General features: G+C 44.8%; 1 protein-coding gene across 3 annotated transcripts in view; it reads left to right on the top strand.

Moving 5' to 3' along the window:
- TRPM3 (transient receptor potential cation channel subfamily M member 3) overlaps positions 1 to 23,493 on the top strand; it is a 480,072-nt gene that overhangs the window by 394,295 nt on the left and 62,284 nt on the right. For all 3 annotated transcript variants that reach the window (XM_075828007.1, XM_075827994.1, XM_075827999.1), the window contains one exon: positions 12,202 to 12,453. In XM_075828007.1, coding sequence (XP_075684122.1) covers positions 12,202 to 12,453 — 252 coding nt within the window. The remainder of the gene's footprint in view (positions 1 to 12,201; positions 12,454 to 23,493) is intronic.

Genomic DNA, 23,493 nt, shown 5'->3' with positions numbered 1-23,493 from the left:
ACCATAGACTTGCATTGTGTTTTTATAACAACTTCCACTGGGAAGGCTTACCACTATATTTTTGGAACATGGCTGCGCAGATTTGTTCCCATACACTTACAAAAGCATTATCAGGGCTGACATTTCAATTTATTCCAAAGGGGTCAGTTTTGTTGAGGTCATGGCTCTGTGCAGATACGCCAAAATCTTCCATGCCAGACATGCCATATCATTAATTCTGAACCTCAATTTAGGAACAAGGGCATTGTCAAGTTGCACAAGAACAGGCTTTCCCAAACCTGCTACAAAGTTGAAAGCACACATTAAGGTATTGCTACTTCAAACGAGCGTATAAACAAATGGACATATTGCATCTAGAACAAATTGGCCTATTTTCATCCTTATGGGGTTCCGTAAGCATGTACGTGTTTGACCGTATTAAATCAATTTTTTACATCAATAGATATTCTTAAAATCATCAAAAATACAATCCTCTATTGTCCCAACCATAATACGGATCTAATATGGATCTAAATCAGATGTTTTTTCAGATCTTTATGACGGATGCAAAATGCATTGCAGTCCGATGATGCAACCTCAATTTTATTTTTACGGCATCCGACTCTGCATGGGTCCATGCAGAAAAACAAACCAGTCGTGTGATTTAGCCCTCTGAAAACTTTAACTTCATTGGCTCACCAAACTTTACAATTGGCATCATACATTTTGGCACTATATGTAATGGCAGGAAGGAGGTGAAGGGAGAGTGAGCCCTAATCTACCCACCGCCCTGTCCCTGCCTACTTGCAACGACCCGCCCTAGGCGACGGGGTACAACTGGGCGGCGGTCCCTACGCTGTCTAAGTGCACGGGAGAACAAACAGGGAACACGCAAGGGAAGGGGCAGTAGCCCACGGAACGCCGCGAGGAAACGAGCGGTGAATGAGTTGTCAGGACCAGGATGAAGTGGAGTATACCCAAGTGAGCACGGAGGAGGAAGCAAGCCGGAGGCAAAGCAAAGCGGGTTAAGCAGAACAGCAGCAAGGCAGAAGCACGGCAGAAGCAGGCTGGAGCAAGCAGCAGTGGGGCCAGGAATCCAAAAGAATTACAAGCACTGAGGAGGAGAACACAGCAGGTAATAAAGGACAGGGGGCGGAGCTAACTCCGACTGACCAGGCCGCGATAGGCTCTCCCACTCCTGAGCCTGCCACCCTGGTTGGTGGGAGATAGTGTCAGTCGAACAGGTCTGGCCTCAGGTGTGGATTGATTAATCCCAGGAGTATACCTAGACGTAGTACCTGGCAGATCCCTAACACTATATATGTGGAGCACAGTCTACAGGGGGGCTATATGTGGGGCACTATCTACAGGGGGGGCAATATGTGGGGCTTTATCTACAGGGGGACTATATGTGGGCCACTATCTACAGGTGGCTATATGTGGGCACAAACTACAGGAGGGGCTATATATATAGAGCACTATCTAAAGTTGGGCTATATGTGGGGCACTATCTACAGGGGGGTTATATGCGTGGCACTATCTACACGGGGGCTATATGTTGGGCACTATCTACAGGGGGCTTTATGTGGGGCACTATCTACAGGGGCTACTATCTGCATGGGGCTCTATGTGGGGCACTGTCTACAGGGGATCTATGTAGGGCACTATCTAGAGGGGGCTCTATGGGGGCACTATCTACAGGGGGCTCTATGAGGGGCAGTAGCTACAAAAGGCTCTATACGGGGCACTATATATGTGGGGCACTGTCTACAGGAGGCTTTATGTGGGGCACTGTCTACAGGGGGCTTTATGTGGGAAACTGTCCACAGGGGGCTCTATGAGGGCCACTATCTACAGGGGGCACTGTGTGTGTGAATGGGAACATGTCCGGTATAATATTTCCAAACATTCCTTTGTATGTTTTTTCAGATGCAGCAAAATCTATAACATCAACTTTTACAACGGCGCACACTATATGCTAAATACTTATTAAAGAGTCATGGGGCGGTGCCGTTATCCTGAAGAGTCACATAGTCCTGCCTCCAAAACCACCTTTCCATTTATTTGATTGACGGTCCCCTGGCTATTATACATCACTAGCAGCCTCCTTCAACTTTGTCGGATGCGCCATTGCCCTGTACTACTTGGGCACGCACAGTGCAGAGACGTGTACTCTGCCTGGTTTCATCGCTGCATCGGGCATGCCAGGGGAGTACAAGGCAACGGCGCATCTGCAAGTGTTGGAGGAGGCTGGTAGTGATGTAGAAAAGCCAGGGGGATGGCAATCAAAATCTGGGGGGCGCCATTTAAATTCTCACCTCAGGCAGCAGAAAAACTAGAATCCACCCTGACTGCAGGTAATGCTTGTGTGCAACTCTTAGTCATTGCAAACCAATCCAAAAGGCTAATAGAAAGTTTCTGTGTTCATTGTTCCCTCTAAGGCTGGGTTCACACGTGGCGGAATTTCACTTAAATTCCGCTGCGGACACTCCGCAGCGTTAATCCGCAGCGGTGCCGTTTGTCCATTGACTTACACTTTAATTTAGCAGTGTTCGTTTAGACGAGGCGTAAAATTCCGCTGCGGAGCATAGGCTGCGGAGCGGAATTTGGTGTCCGCAGCATGCTCTGTCTGTTGCGGAGCAGTGGCGGACTCATGGCGGAATTTCTCCATTGACTTCAATGGAGAGTCAAAATTCCGCAATGAAGTCCGCAGATCTTATGTGTGCTGCGGAGCGTATTGGTTTTACTACCATGACATTTCTTCATTCTGGCTGGACCTATGTATTTCTAGGTCTACAGCCAGACTGAGGAAGTCAATGGGGCTCCCGTAATGACGGGAGCGTTGCTAGGAGACGTCAGTAAATAGTCACTGTCCAGGGTGCTGAAAGAGTTAAGCGATCGGCAGTAACTGTTTCTGCACCCGGGACAGTGACTACCGATCTCAATATACATGTATCTGTAAAAAAACATATAAGTTCATACTTACCGAGAACTCCCTGCGTCTGTCTCCAGTCCGGCCTCCCAGGATGACGTTTCAGTGTAAGTGACGGCTGCAGCCAATCACAGGCCAAGCACAGGCTGCAGCGGTCACATGGACTGGCGCGTCATCCAGGGAGGTCGGGCTGGATGCCGAAAGAGGGACGCGTCACCAAGACAACGGCCGGTAAATATGAAAATCGTTTACTTTCACTAGGGAAAGTGCTGTCCCTTCTCTCTATCCTGCACTGATAGGGAGAAGGGAAGCACTTTTCCCGCAGTCCGCAGCAGCTAGTCCGCATCAATGTACTGCACATTTTGTGCAGATCCGCAGCAGAATCTGCAACGCAGATTCTGTGCGGCATTGATGCGGACAGTTGCGGAGGAAATCCGCCACGTGTGGTCATGCCCTAAGTCTTTGTAGCAAATGAGTGGAGCAGTTAGCTACCTGGGAACTGTTGGGGTATGTTCACACAGGGCAGATACGCTGCGTAAAAGCGCACAGTGTACCCACCCTGTTCGCCACAGGGAATTCAGAATGTCCGCTGCGGAAAACTGCACCTAAAAAAACAAAAGATTCATACTTACGTAGCCATGGCAACGCGTCCCCCTGCAGCCCGGCCTCATGGGATGACGTTCCATACCATGTGACCACTGCAGCCTGTGATTGGCTGCAACGGTCACATGGGATGAAAAGTCATCCCAGGAGGCCGGCCTGGACAAAGAAACACAGAATTCTGGGTAAGTATAAGATTTTTTTTTTATGCTGAGCACGCTTGTGGGATGGCGGTCATATATGGACAGTGACATCAGGGGCAACTCCTGAAGCGGAATCCCCGTCCACAGCGTTGCCGGCGCGGTAGCCGGTGATTCGGCTCCAGAAGTCCCTGACGTCACTGTCCATAAATGGTCTTGGTGTGGAATCCCCGGTCACAGCGTCAGAGTGGTGTCGCCTCTAGCAGCCGCTGTGGCTGCTACAGCGTTAGCGATGCCACTGAGAGAAGTACCCAGGCGGAAAGGCAGCTTCTGAAACACAAGCAGGCAAGGGAGTCAGCGCAGCGCCCCCTTCCACCTGTTGGAGTGATGCGCCCTGTGGCACAGGTCGCACACCCCTAAGGCCGGCCCTGGCTGGGTACACATCTGCGTTAGTTCTTTCCGTTGTTCTCCTCCTATGACAGAAAAGTGCTGGATCTGTCGCATGACAGACACCAACAGTACCTGGCAGAACCGATTAAAGCCCATGAGTTCCATCAGGCGCTGTTGGTGTCTGTAATGGGACGGATTCAGCACTTCTGTTTGACTTTAATAAATTCCATCAGGTTTCTGTCATGGTGTCCATCATTTTTCCACACAAAATAGCGCAGCATGCTGTGTTATTTTGTATGGTATTTTTCGGCAGATCTACAACGCAGATGTGAACCTGGCCTAAGACAAAACATAATCTTATCTAAACATCCCTATTCCCTTTTCTTTGGTTATTTTTCATGTATCAGTGCCTGTAATGTGAACTGCATTTGCTAGGGCGGAATTTCCTGCTTCTCCGCAATGTACTTTTATACACTGGAAAATGTGCATGGAATTGGCTGACCTGGAAGCACTGTCAGCAGAGTCACACCTGTAAATGTTCAGCTTCTGGGCTGATTGGTAAATTATTTTGCAGAGATCCCTGCTGTGACAAGTATGTTTTAGCATTAATGAGAACCCGATTATGATAGATTAATATATGCAAAAGTATTATTCTTACTGACAGAAATATGGGAAGGGAAAAACTAGGTAGAATTCTGATTTAAGTGGGAAAATTCATTTGAATACTTTGATATCTAAGGATATGTTCACACGCACAATTAAAACGGCTGAAAATTACGGAGCTGTTTTCAAGGGTAGCTCCAAAAATGTCTCAAGAAATGACATGCTTCCTCTTTTTACGCATCGTCTTTTTACACTCCGTCTGAACTAAACACAGTTTTTCCTATTGATTACAATGTGAAGCAACTAGCATTTTTGTGTGTGTGTGTGTGTGTGTGTGTGTGTGTGTGTGTGTGTGTGAACATACCCTAAAAGTCACTAGACAGCAAGTGTACGACTAGGCCCTAAATTAGCAAATGTAAGAACACAACCCATTTACACCCAAAGGCCTCATGCACACAACCATATTTTTGCGGCCGCAATTTATCCGCATTTTTGCAGTTAAATTGCAGACCCATTCTTTCTATGGCTCCATGCACATGACCGTGATTTACACAGATGGGGGCAGGAGTCGCAAGTCCGGACCGGAAAATCTCAGGGCAAGTCATTTTACGGTCCGTATTTGCAGATTCACCAATACTGGTGAATTGTTGCGGATCCGTGTGTCCGCATGACACACGGATGCACAACAGGGTTTTTGCTGTCCGGCGGACCGTAACGGACCGCAAAACCAATACGGTCGTGTGCATGAGGCCTAATTTAAAATCCTGATACTACTCTAGGTCAGATTTACACATAAACGGGGGAATTTATTAAGCACCGTACGATAGATCTCTGGCGTTAAAGTCGCAACTTTGCAACTCGTGCATTTTTACGCTGTCAGCATGTCTTAGCGAAAGGGGCGTGGCCTGCCACAAATTTTCTATAATTTATTCTAGAAACTGGCGGAAATGATAGCGGAAATCTATGCCAGCTCATAGCTGCCAAATATTTCCCTTTCTGGAGCATGCTCAGTCAGAGATGCATCTCATTTATTGAGAAGCGTGTGCATCTTAATCAGGGGCGTGGCTAAAGGCTCATGGGCCCCGATGCAAAATTTCTTATCCCCCACCCCCCGAACTTCTCATGGCCGACGGCCCACAGCCTTCAGCTGCATCGCTGTGTCTCCTAAGTGACCCAACGATGCAGCACTAGCAGCCAGGGGTGTCACTAAGGACTTAACATGTCAGGGGAAATAGCCCCAATACATATACCCCCCAAAAAAATGTGTGTGTGTGTGTGTGTGGGTGTGTGTGTGTGTGTGTATGTATAGGAGACAGCATATCTATAGCACTACGACCCTAGAAACTATGAATAGGATTAGATACAGTGGCTCAGCAGACAATATCACACATGATAGGATTAGATACAGTGGCTCAGCAGACAGTATCACACATGATAGGATTAGATACAGTGGCTCAGCAGACAGTATCACACACGATAGGCTCAGATATAGGGCCCAGCTCGCTGACATTGCGGTTCCAGCGCTGGACCCAAGAAAGGTACGAATAATAATTGTTTTGCTTTTTTATGTGTTACTAATTATTTTTGTGTGTTTGTGTTTTTTTACAGGTTCGATCGTTGGACTAAGTCTGATTCGAGGACTACTTTAATGACAGCATTTTTTTATTCTCAATAAAATGGTTAATGGGGGTTGTGTTTTTTTATTTCAATAAAATATTTTTTCTATGTCCTTGTATTTTTAAACTTTATTATTATCGCCTTAGTAATGGCCGCTGGCTGATTGACAACCTCCATTACTAAGGCGGAGCTTAATGTTAGACATGAAGATGCTAACACTAACCCCCTTTATTACCCCAGTACCCACCGCCACCAGGGGTACTGGGAAAAGCCGGGTATGAACCACTACCCGACCATCTGTAGTGATGGTTGGGTACCGGGGCGGCCGCAGGCTGGTATTATTAGGCTGGGGAAGGACAAAAACAGTGGCCCTTCCCACCATGGTAATGCTAGGCTGCTGCTGTGTTGTATCCAGCTGGTTATGAAAATTGGGGCGGACCCCACATTATTCTTTCCAATTATTTATTTTTTTTTTCAAAATGACGTGGGGTCCCCCCCCCATTTTTCATAACCAGCAAGATACAGTAAAGCAACAGCAGGCTAGCATTACCGGGGTGGGAAGGGCCACTATTTTTGTCCTTCCCCAGCCTAATAATACCAGCCTGCGGCCGCCCCGGTGCCCAACCATCACTACAGATGGTCGGGTACTGTTTCGTACCCGGCTTTTCCCAGTACCCCTGGTGGTGGTGGGTACCGGGGTAATAAAGGGGGTTAGTGTTAGCATCTTCATGTCTAACATTAAGCTCCGCCTTAGTAATGGAGGTTGTCAATCAGCCAGCGGCCATTACTAAGGCGATAATAATAAAGTTTAAAAATACAAGGACATAGAAAAAATATTTTATTGAAATAAAAAAACACAACCCCCATTAACCATTTTATTGAGAATAAAAAAATGCTGTCATTAAAGTAGTCCTCGAATCAGACGTAGTCCAACGATCGATCCTGTAAAAAAACACAAACACACAAAAATAATTACTATGGCCGCCCCATTGCCCGGTCATCACTACAGATGGTCTAGTACTAGATTGTACCCGGCTCTTCCCAGCACCCCTGGTGGCGGTGGCTACCGCAGTGATAATAGGGGTTAGTGTTAGCCTCTGCACCGGCTAACACTAAGCCCCGCCTTAGTAATGGACGCCGTCAATCAGCTGGCGGCCATTACTAAGGCGGTAGTAATATAGTTTAAAAAAAAAAGATATAGAAAAAATATTTTATTGAAATAAAAAAAAATCACACAACCCTCATTAACCATTCCTCATCGAAGTAGTCCTCTAATCCAACATAGTCCAACGACCGAACCTGTAAAAAAACACAATCACAACAAAAACGATTAGTAACACATATGGTAGGCTTAGATACAGGGCCCATGTGTGATACTGTCTGTTAAGGTAGGCTTAGATACAGGGTCCAGCAAACAGTAATCTTATACAGTATAAGATTACTATCTGCTGGAGCCTTGTATCTAAGCCTACCGTGTGGTAGGCTTATATACAGGGCCCATCAGACAGGATCACACATGGGCCTGTATCTAAGCCTACCATGTGATTGGCTTAGATACAGGGCCCAGCAGACAGCATCACACAATCTGTGATCCTGTCTCATGGGCCCTCTAAGCCTGCTACATCGTAGGCTTAAAGGGGTTGTCCAGTCCCTAAACATTGATGGCCTATCCTCAGGATAGGCCATCAATAGCTGATGGGTCAAGGTCCGATTCCCGGGACCCCCGCCAATCAGCTGTTTTGAAGGGGCCGCAGCGCTCATACGAGAGCTGCTTCCCCTTCATTTCCCTTAGTCGCTCACACTGTGAATCGCCGACACGGATTCACAGTGTGAGCAAGTGACCGGAATGAAGGGGAAGCAGCTCTCGTACGAGCACTGCGGCCCCTTCCAAACAGCTGATTGGCGGGGTCCCGGGAGTCGGACCCCGCCAATCAGCTTCAGCAGACAGGGATAATAATAATAATAATAATCTGTATTTATATGGCGCCAACATATTACGCAGCACTTTACAATTTAGAGGGAACGTGAAACAAACAATATCAGACATTACATAGTGACAAAGTTCATTTACAATTCAAACCAGAGGAGTGAGGACCCTGCTCGCAAGAGCTTACAATCTATGAGGAAATAAGGGAGATACAAAATGTATAAAAGTGCTTGTTAAGTACAATGGTCCAGCCATCTTTTCCACATTTGGGGTAGTACACATAAAGCTGCATGAGCCGGTCACCAGCCAGTATCCGTGTATGACGGACATGAAGAGAAGGAGTGTGAGAGAATCTTATTCTGATGACTAATATAAAAGGGGGGCCATGGAAGGAGTCCGATTAGGGAATGTTATAGGCCTGTCTAAATATGTGTTTTCAGGGCACGTTTAAAACTGTGGATATTGGGAATTAATCTGATTGTCTGGGGTAGCATATTCCAGAGGACGGGTGCAGCACAAGAAAAATATTACTCTTACCCTCCTCTTCAGCCGCAGCGGATGTCCTGACTCTATCCAGGATGAGGATGTTGTGCGCGGCGCACAGCGCTGTGACGTCAGGACCTCTGCTGCACTCTGGAAGCAGGAAGGTAAGTACTGTAGTTACTATAGTAACAGGGGCCCGCGGCCCAGTTACTATAGTAACTTTTTATTGATGTGGTGCGGGGGGCCGCGGGGGGCTACGACCCCTATAGCTACGTCACTGATCTTAATAAATGTATATAAATGAAACACCAGTCTTAATAAATTCCCCCAAAGTGTATGGGGGCAACTTAACTATCCCCTGATGTCTCACACCAGATAAACCAGGGGTCAAACTTATGGTTGCCACCAGGCCAATAAACTACTGGACCACCTGGAATTAACACTAGCAGGCCAGTGCAGTAATTTTTACCTTCAGTAGCAAGTGGCAGTAATTTTGCTTATTAACACAGAACTTTTTTGCTAGCCATGGAAACACATCATTTTCCAGCTTAAATGTTATCTCCTCAAGGTATCTATGCTATGAAATGATGGCTGGCAAAAAATTGCTTTGTGACATTTAAGCCATTCCTCCCAACCGTCCTGTTTTTGTCCCACGGAATAGACCTCACAGGGGTTGTGGCTATTGCAAATGTGCCCCCAAAGAGGGCATTTCTGTGAGATTTTGCGAGGGATCCTGGGTAGGGCGTAAAAATACCCCGCAAATGGGGATTAAAATGTTGGGACGTATGAGTAAAGCCTCTGTATGTAGATCTGAAAGAATAAAAAGTCTTACAAATAATGAATAATTGCCAGATCCAAGTGACAAATTCCACACTCCAGAACCACACCCGCTCCTGGCCGGTAATTTTAGGTAAAAAAGGTAGCAGCCTTGTTGGAATTTAAATCACTGTATCCTTTGATTCCCTAGGAGATAAATTGTGCCAGAAAACTATCTTATACAGTATGTATGTCCAGCTTTACATGTGAACGAATGAGAATATTTGAAATGACATGCACGAGTGCACAGTGTGATTTTAGATCATAATGATTTTTATTCTGTAAATAGTACCTCCATTTATATAAATATATACAGATGTGTCCTTCCTTACCTTTACTCATATCTCAACATATCCTGAGATGTGTGGCGCGAGATGACCATCTTTGGAAAAAAAAATATGATTTCACGACACCCTGTCATGAGATGTTTGTGTGGCCTCCCAGTGGTTGTGATGTGAGCGCAGCTTGTCAAGGGTTTTGCATTTCACGACATTATATTGTATTGAATTTGTTTCATGAGAAGTTTGAGTCCTTAACCAAATTCAATTCAAAAAAGGCTGCCTGCCGGCAGAAATAAGCCCTGTTTTCCAACCATTATTAAAGAGTAAAAATAAAATAAAAAAATAAAAAAGTCTTTATTCAATTTGCAACAAGGACAGACTACATGAAATTTAAAAGTTAATGTCCATTTCTGACAGCAATTAGCACAGTGCCAGACGTAAGAGCTCTGTCTAGAAAGGGTTAAGTACCACAACCACAGAGAACTAGTTATTAGTTAGATTCCAAGGTGTCAATAGGACAATTATTAAAATAAAGGTAGAAGCCCCCCCGACATGTTTCGCTACGATGTAGCGTCCTCAGGGGTATCGGGGCCAATGACCTGGCCCCGATACCCCTGAGGACGCTACATCGTAGCGAAACATGTCGGGGGGGCTTCTACCTTTATTTTAATAATTGTCCTATTGACACCTTGGAATCTAACTAATAACTAGTTCTCTGTGGTTGTGGTACTTAACCCTTTCTAGACAGAGCTCTTACGTCTGGCACTGTGCTAATTGCTGTCAGAAATGGACATTAACTTTTAAATTTCATGTAGTCTGTCCTTGTTGCAAATTGAATAAAGACTTTTTTATTTTATTTTTACTCTTTAATAATGGTTGGAAAACAGGGCTTATTTCTGCCGGCAGGCAGCCTTTTTTGAATTTAACTGTTGCACGCCCACCAACTATTGAGGTCCGCTCCATTGTATTTTTTGCTTAACCAAATTCAAGCCTCCTTTCAGCTATAATCTGCAGCTGATACCCTCACTGCATGGCTGCAATAATTTCCCGAAAATTTGCTTTCGTTGCTCCGTCTTTTAGGCTGCATACACGTATTGGGGAATTTGATGAGGAAAATCCACATTAAAATTGCAGATAAACGCAGGTAAATTCCGCACTCCGTTTTTAGGAGCGGATTTTACATTTTGATGCGGAAAATGGTGCAGAATTTATGCTGTGGATTTTGGTGCGTTTTTCTATAAACTTGTCAAATACAATTAGGAGATGGAAACGCAAGATAAATTGACATGCTGCAGATTTAAATATTCGTACCACAGATCAATTTACATGTGATAAAATTCTGCAACGAGAATATAAGATTACTTAAAACATCGTGTACTTTGCTGGTACTGTATTATGCTGCAGATTTGCCGCAGGAAAATCTGCGCGTAATATTCATTGTGTGTATGTTGCCTTAGGCTTATAAACCCACTGAAAGCTTCAGTCTGTACTAGCAGCTAAGCAGCGATGAGTATTGTTACTTAGGAAATAGACTGGACCACAGTCTCATTTCTGGTGGCAACTGAGCCATGATTGGAGTCGTGCAGCCGGGGTGTCCGGCAGGCATTATTATTACGTAAAGGCACAGTTCTATAATGAAGTGTTCACAAAATGGCTTTGATTAGTTAGGGCCAGCACATATTAAGAAATTGAGAAATTTATTTGTAAATGGAGGTACGCTTTAATTTCAGAATACTCTAGTTTGGCCATTTATGTGGTATTTGGGGGGGGGGGACGCCTACACTATTATAATAAAACCCACTGAAATATATTTTTTTATAATCTTGCTTACCATTATTTGACCATATGAATCCAACTCTACACTTTTAGAATAGCCCAAGAAAATCCCTCTAAGTCAAACATATTCATTTGAGGTCTGCTTTCTTCATGCATGGCACAAATTTCAGTACGTCATCTACTATGATGGACATGGGATGGGGAGGATTTCTGCATTCTGTATTCCGTATTATCCCTGGTCATGGGATGGACACACAGGTGCACAGCTCATCAGAAGACTGAACTCTGATTCACATACTGTAATAAACCGTGCACCTGTGTGTCCATCACATGATCAGGGACAGAATTGTATTCACTGAAAGTAAACAATGAATGTTCCTACTGAATAACAACAAGCAGAGATCTTGAAAACCGTGCAGAATTAATAAAAAAAAATATATTAGAAAATGTTATAACTTCTAATTATACAAAAAATACCACATTAATTTGCCAAAAAGTGGACAAACCCATTTAAGGGCATGTCCTCTTCAAATGTGTGCAAAAAATATATAAATGATGACACACGGAGAGTCGTATCTAAACTTGACAAGGAATAAGATTCTCTGCAGACATTTGCACTGACGCTTTACTTCAGCCATGTCTTTTTGTACCTTACAGATCTTGATGTCAGAACCAGGAAAGTTGTTGCAGAAGTTTAAAGTATGGTTGCAGGAATACTGGAATGTGACAGACCTCATCTCCATCCTGCTTTTCTCCATTGGTATGATACTTCGCTTACAAGAGCAACCCTTCAGCAGCTATGGCAGAGTGATATACTGTGTTAACATTATCTACTGGTATATTCGTCTGCTAGACATCTTTGGTGTGAACAAGTACCTTGGACCGTACGTTATGATGATTGGCAAAATGGTGAGCAGAATCTCTGGCATTTACTAACATGCTGGGCTTTTATAATACTAAACTACGATTCACAGTTCACAGTTTAAAGCTTAGAATAACCTAAAGTCAGTATTGGACATATTCAGAAAAAGCATTAGAACACGTATCATGACACAACATACAGATGTGTCCTTCCTTACCTTTCCTCTTATCTCAACATATTGTGAGATGTGAGGCACAAAATGATTCACAAGCTTTGAAAAAAAATATGATTTCGTGATATTCAGTCACAAGATGTCTGTGCTGTATGTGTCTGTGTAGCCACCCAGTGGTTGTGATGTGAGTTGCAGCCCGTCAAGAGTTTTGCTAGCATGTTGCGATATTGTATTAAATTTGTTTCATGAGAAATTGGAGTCCCTAACCAAACTCAAGCAAAGGTAAGGGTTTTATATGTGTTCTGTATATATGTGAGATCAAGAAACCAGAATGCGATCCTTTATGCACAAAAATGGTCTAGAGCTCTCAGTGACCCTACACTTTAAGCTTTATAGGAAATGCAACAGCCTGAGGAGTTGGAAAGGAATCATTAACCTCTTAACGTGACAAAGTAGAACATCAAGGGCCTGAGATAGTTTAGGCACCTTGACATACTATTACTAATATAGAGCCTTCCCAGCACATTTCCCGGGATTAGAAAGAAACTTTGTGATGCAATTAAACTTGATCGTTAAACTGTACAAGGGTGGGACCTCCATGTAGCAGTGATCGCCAAGACTGGTGTGTCTATGGAGAGAGACTGGGACTAGATAAAGGTCCTAAGGACTGTTTCTTGTAAATTCCTGTGTGCCTAACATAGTGCCTGTGCATATTTCTAAGCACAGGCACAATATACTGGCATATATAAATAAATAATTAAATAAATTAATAAAAACATAAAACAAATATTGTAATAAAAAATGTAGGTACAAAAAACACATATTTTATTTAATAAAATACATATATAATAATATAACCCCCACATATTTGGTATCCCCATAACCGTCACAACATTTACTATTAATATATATACTTTTTTTTAGGTCAGTGAAGAACAACGTAAAAAAAAAAAAAAGCAAAACATGGCAGAATGCTGTTTACTTTTTCTTGTCTCCCGAAAATGAAATTAATAAAAATGTAGTGCTAACATATACAAACAACAAAATGGTACATGTAGAAACTGCAATGTGACCCACAATAAACAGCACCCCATATTGCTGCGTACACGCAAAAATAAAAAGGAAACCTTGAATTCTCTAGTTTATGAGTTACAGTATCAGGGTATTAGCGAGTAAGTTTGGTTATGTTTATTTATAATTCTAGGGTGTGGGAAACGAAAGATGGAAAACACATTGAAGCTTGGGATTATCACTATTTGTTTCTCTATGGTTCTTGCTTCTTTTTCAGAAGAGCAGTGTCCATAAATAAAGTTGTTACCATGAAACAAAAAGCCTTTGGCGCTCTTGGAAAACTACTTTCACCGCTCTCCTGAAATTTAAGCAGAAGAATGGGCTGAGCTAAGGAATTAATTGAGGTTAAGGTGGAGTTATATTCTTTCTCCCAATTGAAATAGTGACATAACATTAAGCAATCAGTTCATGCAGCATAGCTCCAAAATATCTTGTGGTCTAGCGGTTCTGGGAATAGAAATGAGTCAAACAGCCCTAAGGCTCCTGAGATTTATTAATAGCAAAACCAGAAAAGGTAAACAGGTTTTTTTTTTAACTATGTTGGATCTTTTGTTAGTATTGCATTTAATTTAAAATTTGTTAAATGCGGGATTCCTAAACTTGATTATTCATGACGGAAAGCCTATTGGTCATTCTGCTTTAATATATGGGATTACCCACCCTTTATCCCACTACAGTACATTCTAACGCTAACTCTACACCAAAATGCAATGGAATGTATAGGAGTTGTAGGCCAGTTCTCCTTGACCACCGATCTCAACATGTCATAGAGGATACCAAGTATCAGAGTTTGAAAAAAAGTGTTATGTCTTTAAGAATTTTTACATATCCACACCCCAAAGGTAGAATCTGAAAAAAAAACACAGTTTGAGCCTCTTAATGCCTTTGTTACGCATGTTGAGCTTCTTCTTGCTGCTCTAGGCCTTTACTCAACATTAATTATCTTTATTGTTAATAGGACCATGTTTATTTATTGAAATGACTGTTTTCTAACTATTCTTTGAACTTTCTGTAATAGACCTACAGATTGCTTGAATTTAGTTAGGAATTTCAATCTCGTGCCACTCACCTCGGCATATGCCAGGCTAAGATAAAAGTTAAGGGAGGACACATCTGTATGTTTTCATCAAAGTAAACACCTTTTTGGGGACTACATGTCTTATTTATTGAAACTTATTAACAGAAAAACTGGCTTTGCTGCCTATAGCAACCAATTCTGATTGGTTGCTGTGGGCAACAAAGCCTGTTTTTCTATTAGTCAGTTTTAATAAGTAAGAGCTCCATTTACATTTCTTAAATTGCTCTGGAAAAAAATGAAAGCTGCACTGTGATTGGTTGCTATGGACAACTTGTCTGTTAGAAATTTTTGATAAATGAAGCTCAAAATGTATTGTGTATGTGTAATGCCCGTGGCTGCGGGCCGTCAGCTCCAATCACGCACATGCCCGCTCTTAAAGTAGCAGTGCGCGCATCGGACTTCTGATGAACTTGAACCCGTGAGTACCCTGGACTATAAGAGGGCTCCAGTCCCCTGCTTCTATGCCTGAGCGTTGTTGATGTTTCCTATGTTTGTCTATGTGATGGCCTCCTAGTGTTTTCCTGTTCCTGTTCCCTGCATTCCATACTATCCTGGTCGAGCACTGTGCTGTGCCAAAGTCGTGTCGTGCTGTATCCCACGTCTGACCTGCTTCACCTCGCCTGACGTCTACCTGCTTCCTAGTACCAGCCGAGCCTGCCTTGCTGCTGTCCGAGCTGCCACAGGTACCTATACGAACTATAGACATTCACCTGCGCCCTGTTGGCCAGCTGCCTTACCGCCAAAGCGGTACAGCCCTGTGGGTTCACAGACCCTTCAAGACAGTACGCTCAGGCCATGGACCCCGCTGGTCGATTCAAGACTATGACCACGTCTCAAGAAATGCGGCCGTATATGCTAGTACTCCGGTCTCGACAGGACCAACTCCTCCAGGCCTTGAACATTCTTGCACATCGGCAGGAGGCACAAGCTGCCGTTCCTCCTACTACACCTCCTGGCAGTGTTGATCCTCAGACTACACCTGTATAATAGGATATTTTCGTCTGATGGTACAACGGTCGCTTTCATCATCTCTCTCCTCACTGGCAAGGCTGTTGCATGGGCGAACCCTATCTGGGAGAGACAAGGACCAGAGACCCGTGACTTCCAAGCCTTCCTCTGGACTTTTCGTGTGGTTTTTGAGGAGCCTGGTCGGGTCTCATCTGCAGCGGCTTCTTTGATTAACCTACACCAAGGAGTCACCTCCGTGAGTGAGTACGCCATCCACTTCCAAACCCTGGCGGTAGAGCTGTTATGCAACAATGAGGCCCTGGTGGCTGTATTCTGGCATGGACTGGCTCCTAAAATTAAGGACGAACTTGCCGCTCGGGATCTGCTGTCTACCCTGGATGACCTCATCCTTCTGTCCACCCGGATTGATTTACGGATCCGAGAACGCCTCCAAGAGGTTCGATGGGAGGGAGTCCTTCCTAGTCTGGCTCCTACTTTGCAGCAACCCCTGCTGTCCTCAGATGTCGATCCTCCTAAGTAGTCTGTGATAATGGACCAGTGTAAGTTATCCACCCAGGAGAGACAACGCAGACGCACTTCTTGGCTCTATCTTTATTGCGGCCTCGGTGGCCATCTTGTGCGCCTGTGTCCCCAAAAATCCCAAAGCCTAGGGTTGCTTCAGTAAATGGACTACCTCTGCCAGACAAAGTTATAGCTGTGACCAAGCCACTGAAGCTCCAAGTAGGGGCTCTTCACACCGAACTTCTGTCATTCTATGTCCTATCCAAAGCTGTTAACCCTGTGTTACTGGGCCTGCCTTGGCTCCGACTGCATGCCCCAGTTCTGGACTGGAATTCTGGAGAGGTTCTCCAGTGGGGCCCTGAGTGTCAAGGCCGTTGTCTGGTGTGATTTGTTTGGTTCAGCCTTCTCTGCCTCAGTCATTGGCAGGATTGCCAAGTCATTATGCTGCATTTTCAGACGTCTTCAGCAAGAGGGAGGCGGAGACATTGCCTCCACATCGGGCGTATGACTGCCCTATTGAACTGATTCCTGGTGCATCCCTTCCCCATGGTAAGGTATATCCTCTCTCCTTGCCAGAGACTCTGTCCATGTCCGCCTATGTGAAAGAGAACTTGGAGAGGGGCTTCATACGAAAATCTTCCTCCCCGGCAGGAGCCGGGTTCTTCTTTGTCAAAAAGAAAGATAGCCCTCTTCGTCCTTGTATCGACTACCGAGGTCTCAACCAGATCACGGTGAAGAATAAATATCCATTGTCACTGATCTCTGAACTGTTGGATCGTATACGTGGTGCCAAGATTTTTTCTAGGCTAGACCTGCGGGGGGCTTACAACCTGGTCCGGATTCGCCAGGGTGATGAATGGAAGACTGCATTTAACAGCCGTAATGGACACTATGAGTATCTAGTAATGCCCTTCGGCATGTGTAATGCTCCCGCGGTCTTCCAGGAGTTTGTTAATGACATTTTCCGTGACCTCCTCTATGTTTGTGTAGTAGTCTACCTTGATGACATCTTGATTTTTTCTCCAGATCCTATGACGCATCAGAGACATGTCCGTCAAGTTCTTCTACGGTTAAGGGAGAATTATCTGTACGCCAAGTTGGAGAAGTGCGTGTTTGACAGAGGTGCTCTACCCTTCCTGGGCTTCATCGTCTCGAATCGAGGTCTCGAGATGTATCCTGAGAAGGTAAAGTCTGTTCTGGAATTGCCACGTCCTCAAGGCTTGAGGGCCATACAGTGCTTTTTGGGATTCACCAATTTTTACAGGCAATTTATTCCAAACTTCTCCTCACTGACTTCTCCCATCTTTAACCTCACTTAGAAGGGTATGAACGCCAAGGTGTGGACTCCCAAGGCAGAGTCCGCATTCAATAGCCTGAAGAGTGCCTTCACATCAGCCTCTATCCTCCATCATCCGGATGTCTCTCTGCAGTTCTCGTTGGAGGTGGACGCATCCTATGTCGGTGCTGGTGCACTCCTGTTCCAGAGAGATCCCAAGGGCAAGTCAAGGGTATGTGGATATTTCTCTAAGCTCTTCTCTTCCGCAGAACGCAACTACTCGATTGGGAATCGGGAGTTACTGGCCATCAAATTGGCTCTGGAAGAGTGGAGACATCTACTAGAGGGCGCAGCTTATCCGATCCTAATTTTTACAGACCACAAGAATCTGACCTACCTCCAGACGGCCCAACGGCTGAACCCTTGTCAGGCCAGGTGGTCACTGTTCTTTACCAGGTTCCAGTTTGAGCTCCATTATCGCCCGGCCGACAAGAATGTGAGGTCCGATGCCTTGTCCAGGTCGTTCGAGACAGAAGACACCATGGAGATTCCACAGAACATTATTGATCCATCTTGCATTGTCTCTGTCAATCCTATGCAAGTTGGGGACATTCCTCCAGGGAGAACTTTTGTGCGCCTGGCTGATTGTGGAAGAATCCTCCGCTGGGGACACTCCTCTAGACTGGCAGGTCATGCGGGGGTCCGTAAGACCCGGGATCTGATTGCTCGTCATTTCTGGTGGTCCACGCTGCCCAAGGACATTATGGACTGCGTTTCTTCCTGTTCTGTATGTTCAGCCAACAAGGCCGCTCACTCCAGACTTGCTGGTCTGCTCCAGCCATTGCCTGTGCCCAATGCTCCCTGGCAGCATATAGCTATGGACTTTATTATGGACCTGCCTCTCTCTGCTGGATGCAGTGCTGTCTGGGTGGTGGTGTACCGATTTTCGAAGATGGCCCACTTAATTCCTCTGACCGGTCTTCCTTCTGCTCCTCAACTGGCCAAGCTGTTCATCCAACACATCTTCCGCCTGCACGGCTGCCGCAGCATATTGTGTCTGATCGTGAGGTTTAGTTTACCTCGAAGTTCTGGAGAGCCCTCTGCGGACTCCTCGGTGTGAAGTTGGACTTTTCCTCAGCCTACCATCCTCAGTCCAATGGTCAGGTCGAGAGTATCAATCAGATCTTGGAGAGCTACCTACGCCACTTCATCTCCAAGCAGCATGATGACTGGGTGCAGTTGCTCCCATGGGCTGAATTCTCCTACAATAATCACACCAGCGAGTCTACAAAGAATACACCGTACTTCATTGTCTACTGCCAGCACCCACAAATTCCTCTCCCGGTACCCGATACTTCCGAGGTACCAGCAGCAGACTCAATCCTCCATCCTAATGGCGGTCGACCACATGAAGCGGAAGGCTAACAGAAGGAGAAGAGAACCTCCTCAGTTTCTGCATGGCACAAAGGTCAGGGCTGTCTTCTAGGAATATCCGACTGAGGGTGCCGTCGTGCAAATTTGCTCCCAGGTTCCTCAGACCATTCAAGATCCTGAAGCAGGTCAACCCTGTCGCCTACAAGCTTCGGCTGCCTCCTACCCTCAGGATCCCCAATTCCTTCCATGTCTCCCTCTTGAAACCGGTGGTTCTGAACCGCTATACCAAGACTCCTAGCCCTGCGGTTGCCTCCAGCGGCCCTTCAGACACCTTTGAGGTTAAGGAGATCTTGGACACCAAGAAAGTGAGAGGAAAAACTTTTTATTTGGTGGATTCGAGGGGGTTTGGTCCTGAAGAGAGGTCCTGGGAGCCAGAGGAGCACCTCAATGTCCCTACTCTTCTGAAAAACTTTCTCTCTCGCTCTGGTCCCAAGAAGAGGGGGCATAAGAGGGGGGATATTGTAATGTCCGTGGCTGCGGGTCGTCAGCTCCAATCAACTCCTGACCGCGCTGGCCCCAGCCTCCTCTTCAGGAGACGCCAGTGCTCGCGTCCACTCACCCCAGGCGGATCCCTCTTAAAGGGGCAGCACGCGCACCGGACTTCTGATGAACTTTAACCCGTGAGTACCCTGGACTATAAGAGGGCTCCAGTCCCCTGCTTCTAAGCCTGAGCGTTGTTGATGTTTTCTAAGCTTGTCTATGTGATGGCCTCCTAGTGTGTTCCTGTTCCCTGCATGCCATACTATCCTGGTCGAGCACTGTACTGTGCCAAAGTCGTGTCGTGCTGTATCCCACGTCTGAGCTGCTTTACCTTGCCTAACGTCTACCCGCTGCCTAGTCCCAGCCGAGCATGCCTTGCTGCTGTCCGAGCTGCCACAGGTACCTATACGAACTATAGACATTGACCTGTGCCCTGTTGCTGTTGGCCAGCTGCCTTACCGCCAAGGCGGTGCGGCCCAGTGGGTCCACAGACCCTTCGTGACAGTACGTTGGGTTATGTGTGTTTTCTTAAATGACTGACCTTTGTTAAAGGGCCACTCTCTCAAAAGAATACATACAATATATTATGATCTTATGAATGTTCCTCTTCTTAGTCTATATTTCACTTTTTAGAGCAGCAGTTTGTGCTACAGAGCTGTTATTCACTGTGTAGTTGGAGACAGGGATTTGCTGCTCATGTCGAGGTTATGTAGAACTGTCTTTTGTCACCCAGCATGCATACATGTATTGAAACTCTTAAGCTACTTTGTCTCCTATGCATGTCTAGCAATTTGTGTATTGTCATTCACACTCCCTTCGCCACTTAAAGGGGTTTTCCCATGAGAGACATGTATGACATATTCACAGGAATTCTGACCATGAAAAAAGTTACATGGTTGGGAGTTATGAAAATAGCCTATATCTCACTGAGTTACGCTGTTTTCATAAGTCCCATAGAACTGAATGGTAGTTACGGAAATAGCGTAGCTCGCATCCTACGCTGCTTCTGTAACTGCCATTCACTACTATGGGAGTTACGGAAACAACGTAGGTCAGCGAGTTATGCTGTTTTCGTAACTCCCGACCATTTAACCAGGAAGTGGCCGGAGAGCAGAGAGAACAGACAAAGGTAGAACGGGGTTTAGGGAGCCCCGTTCTAGAGATAGATGCGGGTCCCAGAGGTGGGACCCGCATCTATCTGACATTTATGACATATCCTGTGGATATGTCATAAATGTCTCTGATGGGAAAACCCCTTTAAGACACAATATAAAAAAATAAATCTCCTCTACTATACTAGTCCTTCTCAATGAATTAGAATATCATCAAAAAGTTTATTTCAGTAATTCAATTCAAAAAGTGAAACTCATATTATATAGATTCATTACACACAGAGTGATCTATTTTCAGCATTTTTTTCTTTTAATCTTGATGATTATGGCTAACAGTTAATGAAAACCAAAAATTTAGTGTCTCAGAAAATTAGAATATTATATAAGCTTAATTTCAAAAATGATTTTTAATACCGAAATGTTGGCCTACTGAAAAGTATGTACAGTATATGCCCTCAATACTTGGTCGGGGCTCCGACTCTGCATGAATTACTGCATCAATGCGGCGTGGCATGGAGACGATCAGCCTGTGGCACTGCTGAGGTGTTATGGAAGCCCAGGCTGCTTTCATAGCGGCCTTCAGCTCGTCAGCATTGTTGGGTCTGGTGTCTCATCTTCCTCTTGACAATACCCCATAGATTCTCTATGGGGTATAGGTCAGGTGAGTTTGCTGGCCAATCAAGCACAGTGATACTGTGGTTATTACGCCAGGTATTGATACTTTTGGCAGTGTGGGCAGATGCCAAGTTCTGCTGGAAAATGAAATCCACATCTACATAAAGCTTGTCAGCAGAGGGAAGCATGAAGTGCTCTAAAATTTCCTGGTAGACGGCTGCGTTGACTCTGGGCTTGATATAACACAGTGGACCAACACCAGCAGATGACATGGCTCCCCAAACCATCACTGACTGTGGAAACTTCACACTGGACCGCAAGCAACTTGGATTGATGCCTCTCCACTCTACTCCAGATTCTGGGACCGAGATTTCCAAATGAAATGCAAAATTTACTTTCATCTGAAAACAGTACTTTGGACCACTGAGCAACGGACCAGTCCTTTTAAGGCCCCATGCACACGACTGTATTTTGCATCCGTAATTACGGCCCCAAACAGTTCTATTGGCTATGGACACCTTCCCTTTTATTTACGGAGAGGTGTCCGTGCTCCAAAAATTATAGAACATGTTCTTTTTTGGCCATAATAATGGCGCTGACATGCCCATAGAAGTCTATGGGAGCTTCCGTAAATACGGACAGCTACGGATGTGCATCTTTAGTGGTGTTAATCCTTAGTATTTAGGGTTAAAGTGTAGGGCTTTGATACATGTATGCCCTATTGTGTACATGAAGTTGTCCAGGAGTTTTATAACTTTTACAGGATCTACTATTTGCTTTTCTTTTCTACATAGTTTGACTGTGTTTGTTCTCTGAAAGTTTTTGGAAAAGATAAATATGTATGTTCTAGTTTCTGAACTACTGGGCTCAGTCATTAATAACAAAGAATCACCAGATAGGAGAAGGATTTATGTACATGACATCAAGTTCTCTTCCTACATAAACTGTATCACTGTGTGATCCCACACTTCTCTAACAAAGTCATCCCACACATTACACACTACACTACTTCTGCCAGTCTCTTGAACACAGTGCTAAAATCACAGTTTAAAAAGTATGACTGTGCGGATTAGAAAAAAATAGAAGAAAATAGACTTTATCTTCAGATAAACAAATGTGAAGACACAGGGAGGATCATAAGGCCTGCTACATCGGTATCTGTTAGTTATGGTTCATAACGTTTTGAGTATCTAACCTTCTAAAATGATTCTTTCCCTTAAATAAATAACTTACAAAAATTTGCAGAATGTCAAACCATTTCATAAAATATCACTTTTTTTTATTCATTTAAAATAATATGCAACAAACAAAATACATATAAAGAATCATTCACAGTGACACTGACGCCAAACAACCACTCCTGTACAACCAATAATCCAGGGCCTAACTATTAGGGCGGATTCAGACGAACGTGAGCGTTTTGCGCACGTGGCAGCAGCGTGACAGCTCCGTGTGTCCTGTTCATATGGATGCGCGGCTGCGTGCTTTTCGCGCAGCCGCCATCTTTATGACACTCTATTTGGATATTTGTAAACAGAAAAGCACGTGGTGCTTTTCTGTTTACATTCATTCTTTTACTGTTGTTGCGCGAATAACACGCGTCCCACGGAAGGGCTTCCGTGGGGTGCGCGTGATTTTCACGCACCCATTGTTGACTTCAATGGGTGCGTGATGCGCGAAAAACGCCTAAGTATAGAACATGTCGTGAGTTTTACGCAGCGGACTGACGCTGCTCAAAAATCACTGACAGTCTGCACTGCCCCATAGACTTGCATAGGTCCGTGCGACCCGCGTGAAAACCACGCTGGCTGCACGGACGAAAATCACATTCATGTGAATCCGCCCTTATATTGTCCAAGCTGCTTATAAACAGGTCCAAAAGGGAATACAAATCTGTCTAACCAGTAACACAAAGAGTAAGCATATTGGTAATTACCTATTGATATGCAAAGTAAGGTGACATGCTGCACCATGGAGCAGCGGGGTGCAGCACCTAACCTTAGTCCCTGCATTTTTGCACATCAATAGGTAATTACCAATAAGCTTAACCTTAATAATCAGGCCATTTTGCGCGTTAATGACCAAGGATTATTTTTTGTTTTATTTTCTGCAACGTCTGAACTAACTTTCCTAAAATTTATAGAAACAAATGTAAAAAATGACTGCTGCAGAATTCCACTGCGTACTGTTCGCAGCGGAATTCAACAGCTATTCCGCCACGTGTGAATATGCCCTAAAACTGACAGGCAATCTATTAGGACATGCCTCCGGCATGGCCTAACAGGCATTTGCTGAAGGCAGACCTGGGGGCCTTTGTTAGGCTGCCGGCTGCCATGGAAACCCGACGGCGTCCTGCGATTTCTTTGCGGGGGCGCCGAT

The sequence above is a fragment of the Rhinoderma darwinii genome, chromosome 1 (genome assembly GCF_050947455.1).
Source record: "Rhinoderma darwinii isolate aRhiDar2 chromosome 1, aRhiDar2.hap1, whole genome shotgun sequence".
Classification (NCBI taxonomy): domain Eukaryota; kingdom Metazoa; phylum Chordata; class Amphibia; order Anura; family Rhinodermatidae; genus Rhinoderma; species Rhinoderma darwinii.
Note: the sequence above shows the minus strand (reverse complement) of the source record. Positions and strands in the feature narration are given on the sequence as shown.